Below are 21,337 nucleotides of genomic sequence, written 5' to 3' on the forward strand. Positions count from 1 at the left end.
GTATTTTTTTCTTTTTCCCTTTCCACATACAAAAAAGGTTTTGGGGAGACACAAACTCAGTTGTTCGACTACTATCATCAAATTAGTGCAGGAATCGAATTTTCCCCCCTCTTGGATTGATGCCTCTCACTGTTGGTGAGCCGACAGAGAACAGACTCCGCTGCAAAGCCAGAAAAAACAAAAAAAACAAAACCAAACCAAGATAACTAAAAGGTGAACCACTGGCGCTCTTGAATTTCCATAGGACTAACAGTCTGTTCTTGCTGTTCAATGCTGAGAGAAGCTTGGAGGTTGTCGCGTTTCACATCAGAACTTGAGCAGGTGGAGCACGGTTAGAGTCAGCAGGAGACATACGGAACAACGGGGCAACACCGCCGCCCCGTTCACATCGTGCATCGCACCGGGACCTGGGGGAGAACGACACAACACTTAGCTCCCGTCGCCATGAGGGTCTTTGTTTGTGAATGAACTGTGATTAACTGGGGTTCAGATGTTCCTGTGGCTTATTTCCTCAGCTTAACACAAAGCTGTGCATTGGTGCTGCAATTGCCATGGAAACTAATGAATGTGAGAGATGAAAAGGTAAAGCGGGGTATAGGCTATAGCATGCCGTGCTGACTCGCACAGCTGCTTGGAAAACAAATCACAATCATCTAAACACAATTAACCCCATTTTGATCCATAAAGCATGTATATTCTTACCATAAAGGATTATGCTGGCATTAGTGATTCCCATGTTGTTCATGGCAACGCAAGTGTAGTTCCCGTAGTCTTCTTCCGAGACGTTGAAAAAGACGAGCATTGACTGTTTACCTTGATTCTCTATCTTGACCCCATTTAGTCCGTTGAAGAGCCTGCAAGAGAGAAGGAAGTGGTTTTCAAGGATTCTGCAGAGGAACCGCTTCTTTTGACTCCTCTGGGAGGACATGAGTCTGTTTGCTTCGGCATTTTGTCAGATCTGCGTCACGTGTACAGAGGACTTATATCTGCATGGCGTTAGAAACACATTAACACCTGCAGGCTGCAAAGAGCCCCAAAAAACTCTATGTATGTAAGTACAGTACAGCTTGCTGCCTTCTGGAGGAAACTTTACATTTGTGGACTTCATCCTCCAGTGCACAACAGCTTTCCCTCTGTTTCACTCATTGCTTTCCCTATTCCTCTGCCACTGTTTCATCGCCTTGTTTCATGTTTGCGGATGCCAGTCATTTATTTTATCAGCATCCTCCATCTTTTTGTTCTTGAGGACTGATTTTGTCTTTTGGGAACTGACAAGCGATGCTGCTGTCACCGTCAGGGACCATTTAACGGTGCAACATAGGCTGTGTTTGTATCAGCTTACCAGCTCTGGGACTACTCATAAACATCTTTCCTAGTCTGCAGGCTTCAAATGGAAAAAACTCCTTTCTTCGATAATATTCTCTAAACCTTCAAACGCAACACTCACTCTAACCGACTGCAGTGCTTCTACTGACCATGTCTGAATTTCAAACCATTTCGCCCATTTTTTTTCTTCTATTTTTATTTATTTATTTTATAATGTGATTAAACAGAGACAGAAGAATGCAATGCCGGGCATGGAGGATGATCTCATTACATCAAAAGCGCAATCTAATCTGAAACAATAATATCTGTAAAAATCCACCACTTATCAACAAAGATGATCCAGTGTGGCTCACAGGATTTCAAAAGAAAGGGAATCTACACCTTACAAAGGCATAAATGTCTTTGTGAGTCTGGAATTCTGACTACAAACAATTCAAAGCCTGTTGGAGTCACTGAGTTCAGAGGTAAGACTTGCCTGCGGTCTTCTTTGTACCACTCAAAATCTGCCCTGGGGACAGCAGAGGCTTCGCACTGCAGGACTCCTTTCTGTCCAAGTGGAGTGCCTGTACTCCTGGCCTTAGAGATGAACGGAGGATCTGTAGGACAAAGTGAAATAAGCGTTTTTTTTCTTCCTTTATTTCTTTTTTAATAGAATCAAATAGAAGACATAGGCACTCTCCCATTCCTTTAAATGTGGATTGACAAAATGATGAACAAGCAGTGGCCCAAATACAGACTGTGCCGGAGTTTGTTTCATTATTTGGGATGGCATCCAGTTGAATCTTCACTCAACCGTAACAAAATTCATCCTTTGAAAGCACAAAGCCTCATGAGCCTGTCTGTGTAAACCATTTTATAATCCCAGTATAACTGTGCTAACTGTTGCTCCAATGGCTGAGAAAACCTACTTTCTGAAATGTTGATTCAATTTCAGTATCCTGTAGAGTAACTCTGACTTTTTCCATAATAAACCCCAGAGTTCTCCTTCAGAAGAGGTTGAGATCAAGGTCGTAGTGAAGCACAGTTAGCCAGTCTCTGTCAAACAGTCAGGGTTTATCCGAGGACGCTCTAAAGACCCAAAAAGTCAACAATTGGCTGTATCCTGATCGTTATGCCGACCGTATTATTATTATATACAACACCACTATATATTAATTTTGCTTCATTTAGCCTCCTGTCCACATTGCTCCAGCATTTTAAACAACCAAAAACAGAAGGACTCATTTAGTTTGAATGCACAGTCTAAGTGATCGCTCATGTACAGTATGTTGGGTAACACTTTAACTATTACTATTATTTTTATTATTTATTACTTATTTACTTACTTTATTATATTATTACTTTATAAGTACACATTATTAGGCATATCATTGATAAGCACTAACTATATTTATAAACTACTAATGAGTAGCTATTCATGCGTTAAATGAAGAATTCAATGTTTATTAATGCTTAACTAATGGTTAATAGTGTGTACTTTATATTATAAAGTGTTACTGTATGTTGCATTTTCAGTCAGAGTGGTCAGAATTAATGCGATAGTAATCTTACAGTTGACGGTGACTTGCACTGTCCTGACATCAGGGCTCGAGATTTCATTAGAAGCGACACATTCATACGATCCGGACTGTTCTTTGGTGATGGCTATCAGCTCCAGATATTCCCCCTCCGTCACAAATTTATGGGTGCCTGTGGAGAAGCAACAGAAACAAGAGGAAACAAACATGAATAAATGAGTCTTCTGTGATACATTACCGGTGCTAATATTATATTGAATTACAGCAGCCAAGATTAATGCTTTCACACAGTGTGTAGAGACCACAGGTTTGTTTAGTTTGTTAACTCTGATGACCTCCCCCAACCTGAACTCTAGTTCCACTGTCAGGGTTTTACTTTCTCCAACATTTTGAATAAGGAGCTGAAAAACTAATGGGACATTCTTCTTCCTCGGCTGTACGTGATGTTTACTGCTAATGAGAACATACTGGCATGCCAACATGCTAAACTAAGATGCTCAACATATCCCCATGAGCATGTTAGTATTCAGTTGAAAGCACCACGTTGCCCAAAGTATGTGTCAGGGGCCAGGGCTCTATTTTATTTTATTTTTTTGCGAACCCTGCACTCTCGGTGTCCTGCTCGGGGAGTGTCGAGCACACTTACACAATATTGCTGAGACCAGGTGAACATGGTAACAGGGAGGGAGCAGGAATTAATTCCATTCATTGTTGGTTGGACAGCCAGAGACTAGGACAATCTTGACCTATCACATTCACACAGATGACTGTTAATAATTGCCAGAGCAAAGGAAAGACTTACAGGGCAGAGGATGAGAAAAATTAGAGTGGCATTGTTTCTGTGGTTTTAGTTAAATGTAACCATTATCAATGATATGTCCATTCACACTAAAAAAAGAACTAGGTTAAAGTTAAGTGAACTAGTTCACATTCATTCTTCATTTCAAGAATTTTCAACTAACACAGTCTCCAAGAACCACTTGTTCTGTTATTTTAAACTGTCAAAAACTAAATACAGTTCCTTTTCAACAGAAGTTCCTTCTACCATCCATCACCAACCCCAAGCCGTTGCCACTCCCAAACCACATTAAATATTGTACAGTCTAGAGTTATATTTTTTTTAAAGGGAAAAAAAAACAAAGTTGACATTGAGAATATATTTTACCACTTAAACAATGTGTCATATTATACTGAAAGTGAATAATGACTTGCAATTAAGGTGTATTATGGAAGCACCCGCTGGACCCAATTTGTATGAAAACATGCCCCCCCACCACACCACACCCCATCAGAGTCACCTGATGGTTTATAATACTGGTTCAAATGCTCTACAGTTCAGTGGTATATCCATCTGTACCACAGGCTTTGTACAGCGACAAGAGCACCAGCGCCACACCTATTGAGAAGTCATGCAACGCATCTCAAAGCACACATGTAAACTTGTTCTGCATTCACGCTCCCGTTCACATTCACCATATGTAAACTCATTCATTGAGTTCAGTGTTTACTCAAAAACATGGATATCTCACCAAAGTGACCAAAATATTATGGACCAATGACAGTGAGCTGTAGGGTGGTGGAAAAAGCAAAAAACATTCTGGTGATGAACCTGGCTGCCTAGTTAGGTGTTCTACAGTTTTACCGTAAAAACCATGTGCATGTGGATCATCTTTGCCTTAATAATTAGAAAGTAAGAGAGAGGGAATGATAGAGGGCAAAGGGCCACAGGTCGGCCTCAAACCTGCACCATGTTGGTCCGGATTACACCTTCATAGTAGCCTCCACCCTCCACAACCCCATGCCTGTTGCATGCTGGTCACACGCCCATTTTATTGTCAGACTGAATATAGATTTGTGTATTTGCATGTGTGTTGAGCCTTCAGGGCCACCATAGAAACACAGTGATTCTCCACAACAAGCCTCAAAGACCTTCCTCCTCCTCCTCTCCCTCTTCCACCAGCAAGTCACAAAGACAACACGGAAAAACACCAGTTCATCAGTGTAACAGAAGGCTATAGTCTTGTTATCCTGTAAGCCTTCCTCCTGCCACAGAGCAAACAGCCTCTACACTTAACAGCTCGTCTCTAAAGACGATGGTGTGGTGCACCTAAAATGGGTCAAGCTCCAGCCTGTGTTTTGTTACACCCTCCTGCCTGCTTTGTAATTCAGAGATGTGTAGTCTCCAAGTCCAAGGTGAAGTTGCTTGATTTATTGACAGATTGATTGACTGATTGATTGGAGTAAAATACTGACCCTTCATTCAAGTTCCCTTTAAAAATACATTACAAATACAGCATTTGTTGTACTGAATTGCCTGTGCATGCCGGTTATATAGATAACACACATTGATATTAGACCCCAGAGGAGACCCTCATGGCATATAGGACCACCTCAACATGCCACAGGAGTTGCTGGAAACTGGCACTGGGGATAAAGTGGTAAAATATGGATAGATGGATGGATAGATAGAGTATAATGCTGTGTAAAATTATTGTTGATTGATTGACTAGGCAATGAAAAAAGACAAAAAAGAAAAGAAAAGAAAAAAAACAAACAATTAAAATGAACAGACCACAGTTGTAGTGAATGGATTTGGGATCTGCTGTTCCCAAATGTCTGTAGAAAGCAGACAGCTGAGGGCATGGACTCATTACACAAAGAAAATAAACTAATTGCATTGAAACAAGCCCACTTGAGTAACACCACAAATTACCCCTGACACCAGCAATGTTAAAAGCATGTTCTGGTGACAGAGAGACCTTAAGCTATTGCTGCGTGGGTGGGAAAATTGATAGGAGCACTCGGTAGAATAAGTAAAAATGTCAATCCGGCAATATCTCCACATTAGCATAATATCATTATGTTTTCCAAATCCTCTGGTGCAGCTGCATGGCTGGGGAATCACTCTAAAGGTTGTGGGCTGGGGGATAATCATATATAACCAGGGGACCTGCTAGCACAGGTAATTGGACATTTTCATCATGGCTAACTAGGCAGAGTTTGCATGATTTAATGTTGTTGATGTTAATACACATAATGCAGATTATTATATATTGCATATTTATTTATTTATTTATTGTCTCCTTTACTATACAATCCTTTAGAAACCCACCTGTCATATCAACCACAGTTAAAGTTATATAGTCAGTTTCTCATCGTTTTCAGTGATCCAACACATTTTCTTCTGTTATTCTGAAGTGAGCCAGAAACTGCTTGTTTCATTCAAACTTCTGAGACTCTGTGATGTTTTTGGGAAAACCGTGCACCCAAAACAGCAGATACTTCAAAAGGTAATATGATAACAGCTGTGTCATATTCCTACAGCTTGGGTGTCAAAGCAGTAAAGTTGAAAATGTTTATCTCAGTTTTCCTGAGACAAACACCTGTTTTTGTCATGGAACAATTGTCTCTTATTTCCTATCCAAAACTTTCAAAACTTATTCAGAGTGAACTGACAGCCAGAAACTGTATGAGTGGGGGTTTTATCAACTTTCTGTAGATTCCCACTTAATCCACCGATGCATGTGTGTGTGTGTGTGTGTGTGTGTACGCACTTGTATTGTTAACAGTATAGTGTCAGCATTCAGGCTACGATTCCAGAACAGAGAAGTGAATAGAGTGCAGTGAAATCCTCCATTGTTGATTCCCATTGAGTCTTTATCCTTCCACAGCCACAACAGAACATGCGGCAGAACTGAAAAAAATGTGGTGTTTATGCTGAGCATCCCATAATCATCGGACAATCAACTTTATATTTTAACATAAAATGTCAACCTAACTCACCCAAATAAATGCAAATAAAGGAGCCATAATCCTTGCACATTGCTCTGGGCGAACAAATACAAACCATCAACCCCAACATAAGTGTCAGTACGGCATGACTGGATGACTAATAAGAGAGCCATTAAAGGACCAGGTGGCATCCGGCACAAATGAGCATCTAAAAGCACTCAGCAGAGCATCTAAGCAGTATTAGCCATTAGCTTAAGGAGCGCTGCCGTCTAGATGCCACTTAGCTGTAGCTTTCATGAAAGGATTGTTGCGGCACAATTACAAGTGTTACAATAGGAAACACTAGATGGAGTAGGAAGTGACTCGGTGATGTGAAAGAGATGAAGCAATGGGTTGTCTTTAGAATAAGTTGTATTGAAGGGATAGTTCAACATTTTGGCAAATTGGCCCATTGCCATAATCCCTCATAGCAGTAGGTTTGTTACCTATATTTGTCGGTGCAAGCTATTTTTAGAACCGCTATGGTGGGTAATGGGATTTCTTGGTTTCCCTCATCAAACTCATCAAATACACAATCCAAAAACTCCAAAACGCTCTGGTGGACAAGTTGTGACCTGCACATTCACCACGCTATGAGATAGTAACGGAACGTTACGAGACAGAGTCGTTTTTCCAGGGACAGTTTTTCAGCAAGCAGTCTCTGTATTTACCTCAAAAACAATTCTGTCTCATAACGTTGCATTATTATCTCATAGCGTGGTGAATGTGCAGACCACAACTTGTCCACGAGAGCATTTTGGAGTTTTTGGATTGTGTATTTGATGAGTTTGATGAGGGAAACCAAGAAATCCCATTAGGCTCCATAGTGTAGCTCTGAGCAGCTCGCCGCTCGGCTCGGCCATTCTAAAAATAGCTTACAGTGACAAATAAACGTAACAAACCAACTGCTATGACTATAGGGATTATGGCAATGGGCAAATTTGCGAAAATGTTGAACTATCCCTTTAGACTGAAGGGACTCAGTGTGTTAAAAAATGTGATCTCACACAGGTCAGAGAAAACGCCTGTAAGACTAGTGATTGGAATGCTTTGCTAAAAATAAAGCTTCAAGTGCACAGAGTATGTTTGGCCTCTAAGGTACTGTATGCTGTAATGACAGTCTAAATGTGAATTTTGCAAGCAGGAACCTGGTTCACCAAATTGGTATCTCTGAAGTAGAAATTTTCAAGCTGCAACATTTTGTGGACACACTGTAAAAATAATTCCACACATCTGTGATCTCTGTGTGAGCAGTGCTCAAAAATCACATCTCGTAATGGCTGCTGAGTCGACAGCATCAGCAGGCTCTGACCAAGAGTAGTATAAAATACAACAATAATAGCTAATAATAAATAGTAAAAAATGATCCCACATGGTTCAGTGTCTCAGTACAAAGAGATTACTGGTGTGTCACAGCGGGAAGGCCTTTGATTTGAATCGATCTGAATTAAAACGCAAACCAGATAAATAGGATAAATGGATGCAGATAATTGGATAGATTGATGTTCACGATTCTGTTCATGACTTTTGGCAAGAAAATGTTGTAGCATAAATAAACAAGGGGTTTTGTCAAGGAACATCAAACATACATTACAACATTGTGATAATTTTCTTTGAACACATTTCAGCACCTAAAAGGAAAAAAAAAAGTATGTAACCAAATTAGATTTAGTTGCGCTCCTAATGCTGCATTAAAGCTTATGGAAATCTCATTTTTTGAAGGCTCTTTAATATATATTTGGGTGTTTGTCTTGCCTTCCGGCCCCAAAATGTGAGAACTCATGTTCAGGCTCCCTAGGTTGAAATCCACATGGTTTTACGAGCCTCAGATGTCTTCCAGTGATGTAACTAGCTTTCAAATTTGTATAACCCCACCCCTACCTGGTACCAGTAGAAGGGGCGGGGCGAGCAGTGGCTGATTTGCATTTAAAGGGACAGGCACTGAAACCAGCCGTTCTGAACAGGGCTGTTGAGCAGACGAAAAGAGCTGTGATGTTTGATCCTTGGGGTAATTTGACCACAGCATGTCACAGACATGTCTTTAAGTCCCCTGGGAACTATTCTAATTTGTGGAAAAGGGGGCATAATAGGTCTCCTTTAAAAACAAACAAACAGACTCCTTGCTTTTGATAATCTGCACAAAAACAAACAAATATTGCAGGAGAAGAGGATGTCTGAATGTCTTACTAAAAGAGAGGAGGATAAGTGAGTTTACCCAATATAACCCACAAACAGCATGTCTGCTGAAGAATCATAGCAGACTCATTCATAAATATTGTTTTGTTTTGACTTTGAATGGGTTTTAGTTATATTGAGGACTGCCAGTCCCTCTTTGGTTCAAATGCATTGTCTCAACAATTTCTGGATGGATTGCAATGAAATTTGAGCAGGTGTTCATTGATGTCAAACCCTGTCCTCTCTGGTCGCCCTCTGACACTTCACTAAACCGCCACCATGAGGTTCACACTGTTGGTTTTGGATGAAATAAATTATTGAAGGGACAACAGACATTGATGTTCCAGAGAGATCTCATTCCTACTGACTTCAGTGGATCCCTGACTCTTTATATAGCCAGAGACTAATTCCCATTCATTGTGTTTAGTGCTAATTAGGAAATGCTAAGAGGCTGGGGGAAAAAATGCAATGCTTACATTTGGGATAGGATTTGTCACACACACATCTAACATCTGAGCAACAGCTGCAAAGGCTTTAGTAAATGTGGCCCTGTGCGTTCTGCACACAGGAGTGCAATTCTGCAGATACACATGTTTCTCTGGAACAAGTAGAAAAAGAAAACGGTTTGTTAGAATTTGGCACAGGCCGTGGACAAAGTTGTCCTAAACCCTCCAACCGGGCCATCGCCTTTGTTAGAGATGGAGACCAGCAAACAAAGGACTGCATAAACATCTGCATGCATCCCGTCATCTCCAACTGTTGTCAGACCCAAGACAGCCGCAGAAGATCCCCAACATTTTTGTGGCCAGCACCCAACCAGACATTATCTTTATGTCTGAGGCCACCCATGGAAGACGCCTTTGAATGGAAGCTCTGCAAGCACAAAGGACTGGTCTGGTCACATGTCCCATACATTTCCATAATTAAAAACTGAACCATTGGCTGGACCAAAGTTTAAACAGCTTAAATTAGCTACGTCCTCTTGTTTACTGCAGATTCAGCTTCAAGTTCAGCACCACTTACTGTACCTCACACAGTATACTGGGTAGTTTCTTAATTGCTTTATTATTCAGTGCTTTCCATTACACAGGTTTGCAATGCAGTAAAAATGTGCCCACTGGTGCATTCGCGACACAGCAAGCAGAAAGTCTGCTGCTGTTCAAGAGATGTAACGGTTCAGAGAGAAAACACACACCTGCTTTGGTTTCAAGAGTCCAGAACTGAAGTGCCTGGACAGTGGATCCAGTATGGATTTAGAATAGACATCAAATCATTCTGCTGACCTATAAGGATCTTAATGATAAAGCTGCATCCTAACTGAAAGACCTCATCCTTCCTTACTGTCCTACCAGAGCACTTTGCTCCCAGAATGCAGGTCTGTTAGTGACTATCAGTATCTTGGGCACCTTTAGTTTAGAATGGGTACAAATAGCACGCACATCCCAAAAAAAGTGCAAAGCTGGGTGCTGGACCAGAGGGTAGTTATGAGATGAAAGATGAAGGCTGCACACGTAACACTTAAAGGTTCATGAGGCAAGAAATGCACATGCGTTTTAAGTTTTTTACTGCTAATGGGCGATGAAGCGTTCAAAACCAAAAAGAATGAGCCCACTCGCATATCTCTCCGTTGCCTTGAACAGGCTGTGTGCTGCATAATGCGCTGCAATTCTGGGTCCGAATTTCCCGCGCTGTCCGCGGATGTGACGTCAAATGACGCTGCATGCGCGTCCTCGACAGCTTCGGCTTTCCACCGCTTGCGACCAGCGGTCGGCGGATGTCTTGCAGCCTGAACAGTTATGTGAGCAGCAAGTAGAGAAATAACGTCACTTTCTTAAATTTTAATATTTTTTCATGCGAGAAAGTGACAGTTTAGATTCCCAATCTGTTGGTAGTTTATCCAAATAACGTCTGTAAGTAGGTTTAGCTCCGACATTTTTCGGAGGAGTGCAGAGCCACACACGCAGCAGCAGCAGCGGCTCGTCACAGAGGCTGCAGCCGGGGAGCTGAGCTCATCGGCCGGGCAAACTTTGTCCTCCTAACAGGGAAGAAAACGAGCCGAATAACTTCCCCACAGGTTTTTAGAGGTTTTCTGCCGGCTGGTTGAATTGTTTTTAGGAGATAAATGCTGGTCTCATTGATGAAATCTAACAGTGGCACTGTGGCAGTCGCATTAGTTCATTTGAATGAAAAGTGAAGCTTGTGTGTGAGCAGCGCAGCCTTGGGGCTCTGTACGTACAAAAATCACCATATTTAGGCTACTTCAATAAATAAATAGTTTTACAATGAGCCGATTGATTCATCCGTGGTCAGTTTATCCAAACAACGCCTGTAAGGAAATTCTCTGACGTGTTCGGAGGAGTGCAGAGCCACTAAAGCAGCCGAGCGGCACCAGCGGCTCACAGAGGCGGCTGCGGCCGTGACCTGATGCCTGGGCGGTCAACCTCCCGGTGTCGCGGTAAATTGAGCACTGTACAATGAGCGCGGTATGGCGCATTTACTGTTTATTAACAGCCAAGCGCGACGTGTGTGTGTGTGTGTGTGTCGTGAGAGAGACAGCAGGTAGAGGGGCTGACTGGCAGAGATGAGAGAAAGTGAAAGCTTTTTTTTTTTCTGTGAGAGACTGCTGCGGCGGACCCAAACGAAACTGTGGCGGCTGATTAATGGAAAACACTGGTATAGTAACGTTACGCCGTTTCCAATTCAGCCACAGTGTCACTGTCACAGCATCAGCTGCACTGCTGTGGAGAGTTGATGCGCGCTCCCGCACCAGCTTGGCTGATGGCTGCAGTAACCCTGACGGCCGCTACGGCCGTTGTATCGCTAATGAGTTTTATTCCTTGATCTTGCCTCAAGCTCCTTTAATAAAACTTGCAGGAGCCACTATGCCACCCAGTATGCGGACTTCATCTTTCACCTCCTTTTCTTTGGAACCAGCTCTCTCCATGGGTCAGAGAGGCAGACACTCTATCTACCTTTAAGTCTAGGCTTACAACCTTCCTCTACGACATAACTTTCAGTTAGGGCTGGTCTAGGTAGCTCTGAACCATTTTATAGCTTCACTGCCACAGGCTTAGACTGCTGGGGGACACATCTGGTTACATGGAGCCCTCTCCTCTCCTCTCCTCTCCTCTCCTCTCCTCTCCTCTCCTCTCCTCTCCTCTCCTCTCCTCTCCTCCATTTGTCATTATCATTATCTGTTGCACTTTGTAGTTTGGCCTTGGTGTCTCGGACAAGTCCACCGGAGCTCCATCTCTCTGCACCAACCACCGCCTGCATCAACCCCTTACCCCCTTTTCCCATACTGTTAAACCGGCCTGCCTTCCCTTCCCATGAACCAGTCTGCCATCCAGTATTCCCATATTAAGCTGGCCTGCTCTCCCTGCCTTTCCTCCCACCAGAAGCTGCCTTCATCAGCTCTTGTTAATATTTCTCTGTTTTCCATATTCTGTTACAAACTGCTTTCTTGTCTGTATACAACATCTATTGCACGTCTGCCCGTCCTGGGTGAGTGATCCCTCCTCTGTTGCTCACCCTGAAGTTTCTTCAATGTTTCCCTGTTACGTAAAAAAGGGTTTTCCTGGAGTTTTTCCTCAGTTGATGTGAGGGTCTAAGGGCAGAGGGTGTTGTTATGATGCCATGTAAAGCCCTTTGAGACAAACTGTTTGAAAAAATGGGCCATACAAATAATATTGCCTTGCCTTGACACATCTTTTGTTGTTTAGCCTCTTAGCTCCAGCACATTCAGTGTGAGATCAAATAATGGATATTACATGATAGCCAAATCTCAGCTTGAATTGAGTGCATTTAAACCAATATAGCAAGTCAAACAAATGTATCATGATATCAACATCAGTCTCCTACCAGGGCGACTCGGCCAGTCAGAGGTATTCTACCTCTTTTGTCTGAGTGCTGCGGATCATTGTCCTGCTGAATGATCAAATGTCATCCATTGAGTCTGGATGCACTTGGCCTGTATACTCTGCATCCACTCTGCTGCTTCCATTTGCAGCCACATCGATGAATCAATACATGCCAGTGTGTCAGTTCTGTGGGCAGCAACACATGTCCAAGCTGTAACTGTGGTAATGTGGTGCCTTTGAGTCATGATCTGTTCATTTTGGACAGCGCACGTTCTTCTTTTTTAACAGCTGTGACAGTGGGACTGATATTGCTCTCATATTGCTCTATGTGTGTGTCATCATGGCAAAAAACAGTCTTTTCTTTTTTATTCAGTAGAGTTTTCAACCTTTAAAGAAAGTGTAAAACCTTGTAATTGTCAAACTACAGATAAAACAAAAATAAAAACCTAAATAAATGGCTTAATATCTTTGGTGTCAACACAAAAAGCCTCTTTAAGCACATTGGAGGTTTTTTTTCTCTCCCCTGTGTGGTTCTTTGTGGGAGCTGTTGGAGCTGTTTCTCTCTGTAATAAAGTAAGGTCTTGGAAGTGCCTTGAGATAATGTTTAGTACAATTTGGTGCTATACAAATAAGGTTGAATATGCATTCTATACATGAATTTGTCAGCTATTTGGGGACCTAAGCAGTTGTCAGCTTTCCCCATTCAAAAGCCCTAAGCTTTCTGTCTATTACCTACAATCTGATGATACAAAAAGTATCACAATACGGAGGCCACAATATGTTATGATGATTTTGAATAATAAACTTATCCAATTTACTTCTAAGGCTGCGCTTTGTTATTCTGTGTGACAATGAAGGCGGAACCTTAAGGATAATACAACTTCAAACACATCACATTCATGCCCACAGGGATTTAAGTACAATAAAGTTCCCTGCTGTGATATATAGCCGAGGTAAAAACAAAGGCCGCGTTAGCTAGGAACGTTAACACGATGACAGTCACTGCTGCTGTTTGTGAGATTCCATCGCAACACTGGTCCCTAACTCTGCTCGAGGTTGGTTTTTGTTTCATCACCTTGTCGCAGAACTCGACTGGTCTCTTTGTGTGTGTGTGTGTGTGTTTTTGTGAACTGCAGCCTGCTCTTTCTGTTTTTTAAGCTCACCAGGGGGTCTGCATCTTGTGGTTAATCCTCTGAGGTTTTGCTCATGAAGTCGTCTCTTGATCATGGACAGGGAAACATGTCCGCCTACAACCTCGAGAACGTTCTTGACACAACGCAGCCATAAAGGAGGTTTTTTTTTCTTCACCCTGCAAATGATGTTCCGCTCATCCGCAAGACTTTTTCTCTTTGGTCTCATTTCCGTTGTCATTTTCTGCTCTTAAAAAAAAAGTCAAACTCTTGATTTCGGCCGAGAACTCTCTGAGAGATTATATTGTTGTTCTTGAGTGTCATTATCTCCTCCGTTGCATGATCAACCATTTACCACACAGCTGTTTCTTTAGCAATGTAAATCCATCCACTTTAAAGGGGACATATTATGGAAATATCATTATTGAAGGCTCTTTAACATATATTTGGGTGTTTGTCTTGGCTTCCCGGCCCCCAAAATGTGAGGATTGACTAAACAATCTGTAATGAGCAGGCTTGCTAGGTTGAAATCCATGTTGTTTTACAAGCTGTCCCCTCAATTGTCTTCCAGTGATGTAACTAGGATTCAAATTTGCATAATAATACCCCTACCTGGGACCAGTAGAAGGGGTGGGGCAAGCAGTGGTTCTTTATCCTTTATTCAACTGCATTATCTCATGAAGTCCAACAAACTGCATTACATAAACACACTACCAGAGCCTGTTTGCATTTGTATGCGGCGGTGGTGCGGTGGGCATGTGGGACAGGAAGTGGCCTGCCTCTAAAAGACACTCGAGGGCACTTAATGTGAAGCAGTGTGTACGCACTGACAGCAGCCAGCAGGTAATTGTAGGGTTTCATGGTTTCTAACCATTGCAGAGCCCTGTGGTCATTCTCTAAGCTGAATCCTGTATCCAGCAGAAGGTACTTGAAACGGTCCATGGTCCATTTGATGGCCAGACACTCCAGCTGCCCCCCTGCCGAGTACACGGCATCTCCCCCAGGACTGGTTTCCTGCTGACACCAGCCACTGGCCTGTTTCTCTTTCCTCTCACCTTGCTGTCACGTCCCACCAATACCTCTGCCTGAGGCATCAGTCTGGTTGTTGAAGGGCACACTAAAGTTTAGCTGCACCTGCTATCGTCTTTATCTCTTTTGATGACCTTCCCGGACCACCTGGGAGTCCCTAGGAGTGATAATACTGCTACAATATGGAGGCCGGGGTGGCCATATTTGCTGGATCTGTTTGGTCTCAAAGGAGCTGGCTGGGAATAGGCAATCATCTCACAGCCCTTTCCTGCCGCACCTGTACAGTAAGCACTTTCCACAGATTACAGCACTGGTTACACACTTTTTTCTTTCTTTCCCCAGACTGGCAGTATGTACAGCTATTCTCACACCAAATGTAGAGATAAGCACAAGAACGTTAATCACACTTGCTGGTGTGACACTGTCAGGAGAAAAGGCTTTTCAGAGCTTTATTGCGCTCACAAAGAAAAAAAAGGCAAATCAAAACAAAAATGTTTCAGGTGCTGAGGACCTTTGGTCAGCAAGACAGAGTATTCCAAAATAGACTAAAAAACAACTCAAAAATAACTTAAAGGAATATCTGTACCTCCAAAGGGATAAACACCACTTTCTTGTCTGCTGACAGAGTCACATAATTGGCATCATTGATCAGAAGACTGGAACTGAGACGCTGGGTGTCATCAGTCCAGGAGGTGGACCCTTATTTAAAAGGTAAGATGGCATTAACCAGCGTGGATGTTTTCTGATGCCTATGCATGAGCAGAAAGTCGTGTTTGTTCTCGTTACTGATGGCTCTCACCTCATCCCCCTTCATTTTCATGTGCCGCTGCAATGTGACTAATATAGTGCATGGACTACGGGACTAAGCACTACATCCCCGCCCATGTCCCACGAGGCTCAGACAATTACCACAGCCGCAGAGCTCCTGTGATAGCACCAGCCCCATGGGGCCCGGCGCATTACTGCTGTACTCACACTTTTCTGCTGTTTAATTGTTTCATGCAGTGGGTGCAGGTGAGTTGTTCCTGCAAGGCTGCATTCCTGTATAAATCAGACTCTAAATCAAACTCACTAAAGTAAAAAAAAGACATACAAAAAAAACTACTTTTTCTTCTTGCCGCTGGTTGTGCTTTATCGGGATTTAAACGCTTACACACTTCAGACACTTTGTGTAAATTCTAGAAGGAGCACCGGTTGAGACCTCTGCTAAATGGGAGGATTCAAAAAAATCAGTGTTGTGGATGTTTCCACACTGTTCCAACTGGCTCCTTCACTGGAAAGTGGAAAAGCAACATCTTAAAAAACAAACCAACAAAAAAACACAAAAAAAAATATATGTATAGTCATATTTTTACTAGCAAGATGCTGAATGCTGATGTGTGTGTGTGTTTCAGGTTGGCACGTTAAGTAAACTTCAAGTGCTACAGTGGAAGTCTAAATGCACTTATGAGACATGTGCCAATAGGTGGTTTGTGTAACAGGTAATTATGACCCATACAGTAGTTATATTTTGTTGCTAGGTTACATCCGTACGACCAGAACAAAAGGAAAAGTGCAGTGACATAAGCAGCATCGAGGTAGTCGACAGATGCAGCCTCCATCTCCAGATTTTGAAGGATCCAACTTTTGGATCCTCTGCTGCCTAACAAGTCCCACAATGCATTACGATCTGCTCGGATTATTGCGCAGAGATAACAGCGTTGGAGAAAATGCGTCAGCTGAGAACTCCAAATGAGTAGGTAATCAGCTGAATGAGCAGCAGCTGGTCAGGTTGCTATAGGTAACAGGAGCCACACTTTGGGTTAGGCTGGACCTTCTCATTCACCAAAGACCTGCTCTGGTCTGTGGAGAACACGCCTCTGAACCGAGACACAGCAACAGGCTAGTAGAAGGAGGAGGCTGATGGACAGATGGATCAACATTATGTTTGATGCCCATGTGAAACCATCAGTTTATCACGCTTATTATTTGTGAGTTCAACAATGAACCACATTGTTTTTATTGTAACTTTTGACAACAAAGATCATTTCATGCTGAGGAAGTTTTTTTTTTTTTTATTATTATTTTTTTTATACCAAATCAATGATCCTGATGAGAAACCAGCAGTTTTTTTTTTTTTTTTTTTTAACAATTTACCATTGTTACCATAACAATAAAGACTAGCTATTGTTTAGGGAGTGATCTTTCCTAAACCTAACCAATACATGCTCATGAATATAGTCATTATGGTGACGATTGGCATCTTCCTGTAATAGTCATGTGTGAAAAACATTGTATTCTCCACTTGATATACTGTATGTGCATATGAGCATCTATTGTATATAAGAGAAGCCTGCTTCTCTCTAAACCCACTGTACCAACAACCCTCTAAAGGGACTCATAGTCTGATATAGCATATCTACGACAGCTGGTGTACTGGACCGTGGTTACAAGAGTAAACATGACGACTGCACTGAGAATAATGTTCTCACCATCATTGCCAGGGTAATCATAAAAACAGTACTGTAATAGCATAGGTTTAGGAGTTAGGATATAGGTTTAAAATCTGTACTCCCTTAACGTAATATCTTTATAAGAAATATGAGGAAAAAACGCCACTCTGCGGTCACTGCAAGAAAAAACAACAATGACAAAAAACAAAACAAAACATGAGAACCACCACTGTGCACTTATATGTATATGTTCATAAAAAGATTGGCTGTCAGTGGGGGTTTGTCTCTTTTGTGTCGCTCTAATTTGTGCCAATGGGTCCTTATTATATACAGTACATCCATGAGCCTGCCATTTGGAAACAAAACAATATATTTTTTTTTGCAGGGGAATGGAAAACTGGAAGTGTAATTACGATAAATAATGGTTACAAAAGCTCTCCAGTTGTCTTAGAAACCAAAGAACCAACTCGGATAAGAGGGACTGTAATATAATAACAGCTGTCAAGTCAGTGTTAGTGCTGAACGTACACTCATATTACATCCACAGGTGATAAAAAGAGGGCAGGTGGGAGTTGGTCAAGTGGAAGAAACTGGAAAAGGAAGATAACATTGTATTTAACATGAGCACTGTAAAAACAAATGACATACTCGTCATCAGTACAAGTAGAGTTAACAACAGGAAAATGCTAGTTGTTGCTTCAGTATGGAAATTTGCTTTGTTACACTGGTTTAATGCTTCTTGGTGGATTCTAAAAACTGGTTCCATTTACAGTACAGTGCACCAGTGCATCTGATACACATGTGCTCCATCTTTCACTGAGGCTTCATCCTGCCTTTTTAATATGCTGCTTATTTTTTCATAGGTGAGTGTATCTCATATAGGTGGTGGAGCTGTAGATATGCACATATTCAGAGAGTTTATCTTCAAAGGAGGGACTGAGCACGAACTGACCTGGTGCCATGAAGAAATCAAAACACTTGTTTGTTGCAGAGCAAAGTGATTCACAGATGAAAAATTGAAGCAAATGCATGTAGAACGATGCACACTGCTTCTTCATTGTTTCTAATGAATTCAACATCAGTCTCCATGGACATATTTATATTGAAGAAAAGGGTGGAATTTGTAAAACAAGGTGGAATCAATTAACGTAAAGTGTGTACCACTTTTACTGAAGATGTCAGGGTGAATTAAACCTGTGTATTGAAGCTGCAATGCCGTAAATAAAAGGTAAACATTATGGCCTCCTGAAGAAGCACCAGGGTTAAATAATTCTTCATATAGAAGGCTATGTTATTGTAAGAGATGTCAGAATAACCACAGTACCAGACTCGATTCCTTTCAGAAGCTTTTACAAACACTCCCATCTTGCTCGATATCGCTGAGGTTGTTACACATCAGCCTGAGGTTTATTTTGTGGTGCGATTCAGTGTCCTGCTGTCTGAGCCCCAGATTGAATATCCAGCTCACTTTGTTCTTGTCTTACCCTGAACTCTTCATAATATTACATTACAGAGTTATCCTGTTTTCATACTGAGCAGCAGCTGGCATCAGAATATTCATATCAGGCTGCATATGTCACTTTCAGCAGGCGGGGGAATAATATGAGTGTTTCTTTTTTAACACAAAAGCAAAACCTGAGCATGTTCTTTTTTTTAAATCGCTTTGACGCCCATCATAATTACTGGATTGAAATGTGTAACTGCAGGCATTTACTACATTCTACCAGCTTGAGGAGCTCCCACTGGGCAAACTAATAGTTAGCAATGTTGTCACCTCTCCACCAGTGCAATGTGCATCGTAATATATTATGTAAAGGCTGTTTTGTCAGCTTAAAAGGTGAGGAGGATATCGGCCTTCTGTTCCCGCCAGCCTTTTAATTCCTGTATGACTCGTGCCATATGCCCCTTAAAGCTCGAGTGGTCGTTTAACATGCACCCTAAATATTAACCACCATGGCTTCACTTTATCACCATCTGTCTGTGTGGTATGAGACCGGCTCTGTTTCACCTGACTTCAGAAACAAAAAGTTATGTGATACACAGATATTCATAGTTATAAACTACAGTACATTAAATCTTGCATTCTGTTTTTACCCCACTTACTTTTAATTAAATTAATGACTTTTATATGGATTGACAATAAGAGAAAGAGACACGCTAATATCAATTACTTATAATACTCACTTCAATTAGTGGCAAAATGGAAAAAAATAAGAGTGAATCACTAAAAGCGCCTGTTTAATTGCAAGTTAAAGCCATTTAATTTTCTTCAATTTAACTTTTTTAGACTTTTTTAGAGGACGGAGTAACACATACTGCTCTGATGGGTAAATACTAACCGTTCAAAATAAAATCTGATTTGAGCTATTAAAAATAAGGTCATTCATTACCGATTAAGCGTGCTCTGAGGGAAAAGAAATCAATTGGTGAAAATCAAATATTAGTTCGCCGTAATGGAAGATCTGAGTCATCTGATTTAAAGCACTCCAGTAAATCTGGCAGGACACTATGAAAGCAGCTGCTGAGTATGTCTGTAAAGACTGCTGCCACAGCGCCAGTTGACACCTGGACACCTGTCTCTATATGTATTTAGATTGCTCTCTAAAACGCTGACCCCAGCTGGTGTTTTGTCTCAGTCTCAGAAGGAGCTGCTGTAGCCTCACCTGGCCGTCACTACACTTGGTGAATTGGTGGTAAATGTGCAGCTAAGAAAATCCATGGCTCCGGACCGCAGGGTGCACTGTCACACAGCTTCTCGGTTTGTTTCAGTTTCTTAGCCTCCTGTGTCTCCATCCACTTTGTCCTCTTATTGCAGTGTGAGCTCTGCAAAGTAAACAGGACACTGCTGTTCCCCACCGAGGGAGCTTTTCCGTTCCCTTTTCGCTCTATATCTCCCTGGATTCCTTTAGTGCATTCACTCAGTCATGGCTGAAGATCAACACTGACATGTGTATAGATATGGATATATTGTTCTAAGTAGAATAGAATAGAATATACAGTTATATTTATGGTACAATGCTGCTTGTTTGTATCTGTGTATATGTACCAATGCAGGTGAGAGGACAGTAAAGGCTCAGGCTTAATAGGGAAGAAACAGTGTGAACATGGGCCATGTTACATCTTCTCAGTTCAGGTGACACCCTGTCTAAAGCTTGGATACAGCCCATGGGAGTGTACGAGCGGGAGCTGTCACAGACATCTGTTGCCATGGTTGCTATAATAAACACAGAATTAAGCTTATGAAATTGTCACAGTTTTCATTTTTGCTTTAGGAGACCTTCCTGCTTCCTGAGTCAAAGTCCTGTGTTTTGTGTTTTCAACTTGTTTTATATCATCAGACATCCTCGTTCTCACAGTTACCAGAGGTCACAATAAAATGGCCAGTAAAATACAACTATGGGATGTAATAAGCTGCTTCACTGAGTCTCTTAAATCTGCTGCAACAAAAGCCACAGATAAGTATCCATATCAAATTAAGAAAATAACAAACCCCATATTTAAAAATAGCATTAATGATGACTCATATTCTTTAGGACACCACAAAGCTTAGATCTTCTATGTTCATCACCCCGTGTTCTTGCTAATCAATTGTGTTTTCTGCCAAATTATGAAAGTGTTGATGAATAAAATAAAATAATAATAATGAAAAAGGAGAAGTTAGGATCTTTAACCTCAACAACAAAGAGAATAACTGCTTTCTTTGCAGACTTGTGTTCGACTTTATTTCAGATTTTCCCTCTTTTTTGTTCGTTTGATCACATTTCAGTAAGAATCCTGGGTTTTATAATCTGCTCCCGCTTAAATTTACTATTAATGGAAACTTTAAATGAAAGCGTTGAGTTTCATTAACAGTGATTTCTCCTCCTTGTTCTCTCTCTGTGTTTTTTTTATTTCTTCTGGCATTAAATTGTTTTGCCTGTTTCCTCTACCTCCCACATCCCTGCAGTTTATTGTTAATTAATGCAGACATGATACACAGTATCATCGGAGCAATTATTACATTCCCTGGTGCAAATGATTTTACAATAAAGCATTGACCATCATTGTTGGCAGCACCTCTAATTGCAATATGACATCATCCCTGGGTGAGACTCACA

At 41.5% G+C, this 21,337-nt stretch overlaps 1 protein-coding gene across 1 annotated transcript in view; it reads right to left on the reverse strand.

Annotated features, from left to right (window-relative positions):
- Window positions 1–306: 306 nt before the first annotated feature.
- opcml (opioid binding protein/cell adhesion molecule-like) overlaps window positions 307–21,337 on the reverse strand; it is a gene marked incomplete at its 3' end in the record, with an annotated part of 176,605 nt that continues 155,574 nt past the window's right edge. Inside the window, exons 4-7 of the mRNA XM_083986302.1 lie at window positions 2,878–3,015; window positions 1,802–1,922; window positions 703–854; window positions 307–407 (exon numbers count right to left, since the gene is read on the reverse strand). Coding sequence (XP_083842428.1) covers window positions 307–407; window positions 703–854; window positions 1,802–1,922; window positions 2,878–3,015 — 512 coding nt within the window. The remainder of the gene's footprint in view (window positions 408–702; window positions 855–1,801; window positions 1,923–2,877; window positions 3,016–21,337) is intronic.

This window comes from Trachurus trachurus, assembly GCF_905171665.1.
Source record: "Trachurus trachurus genome assembly, chromosome: 14".
NCBI classification, from domain to species: domain Eukaryota; kingdom Metazoa; phylum Chordata; class Actinopteri; order Carangiformes; family Carangidae; genus Trachurus; species Trachurus trachurus.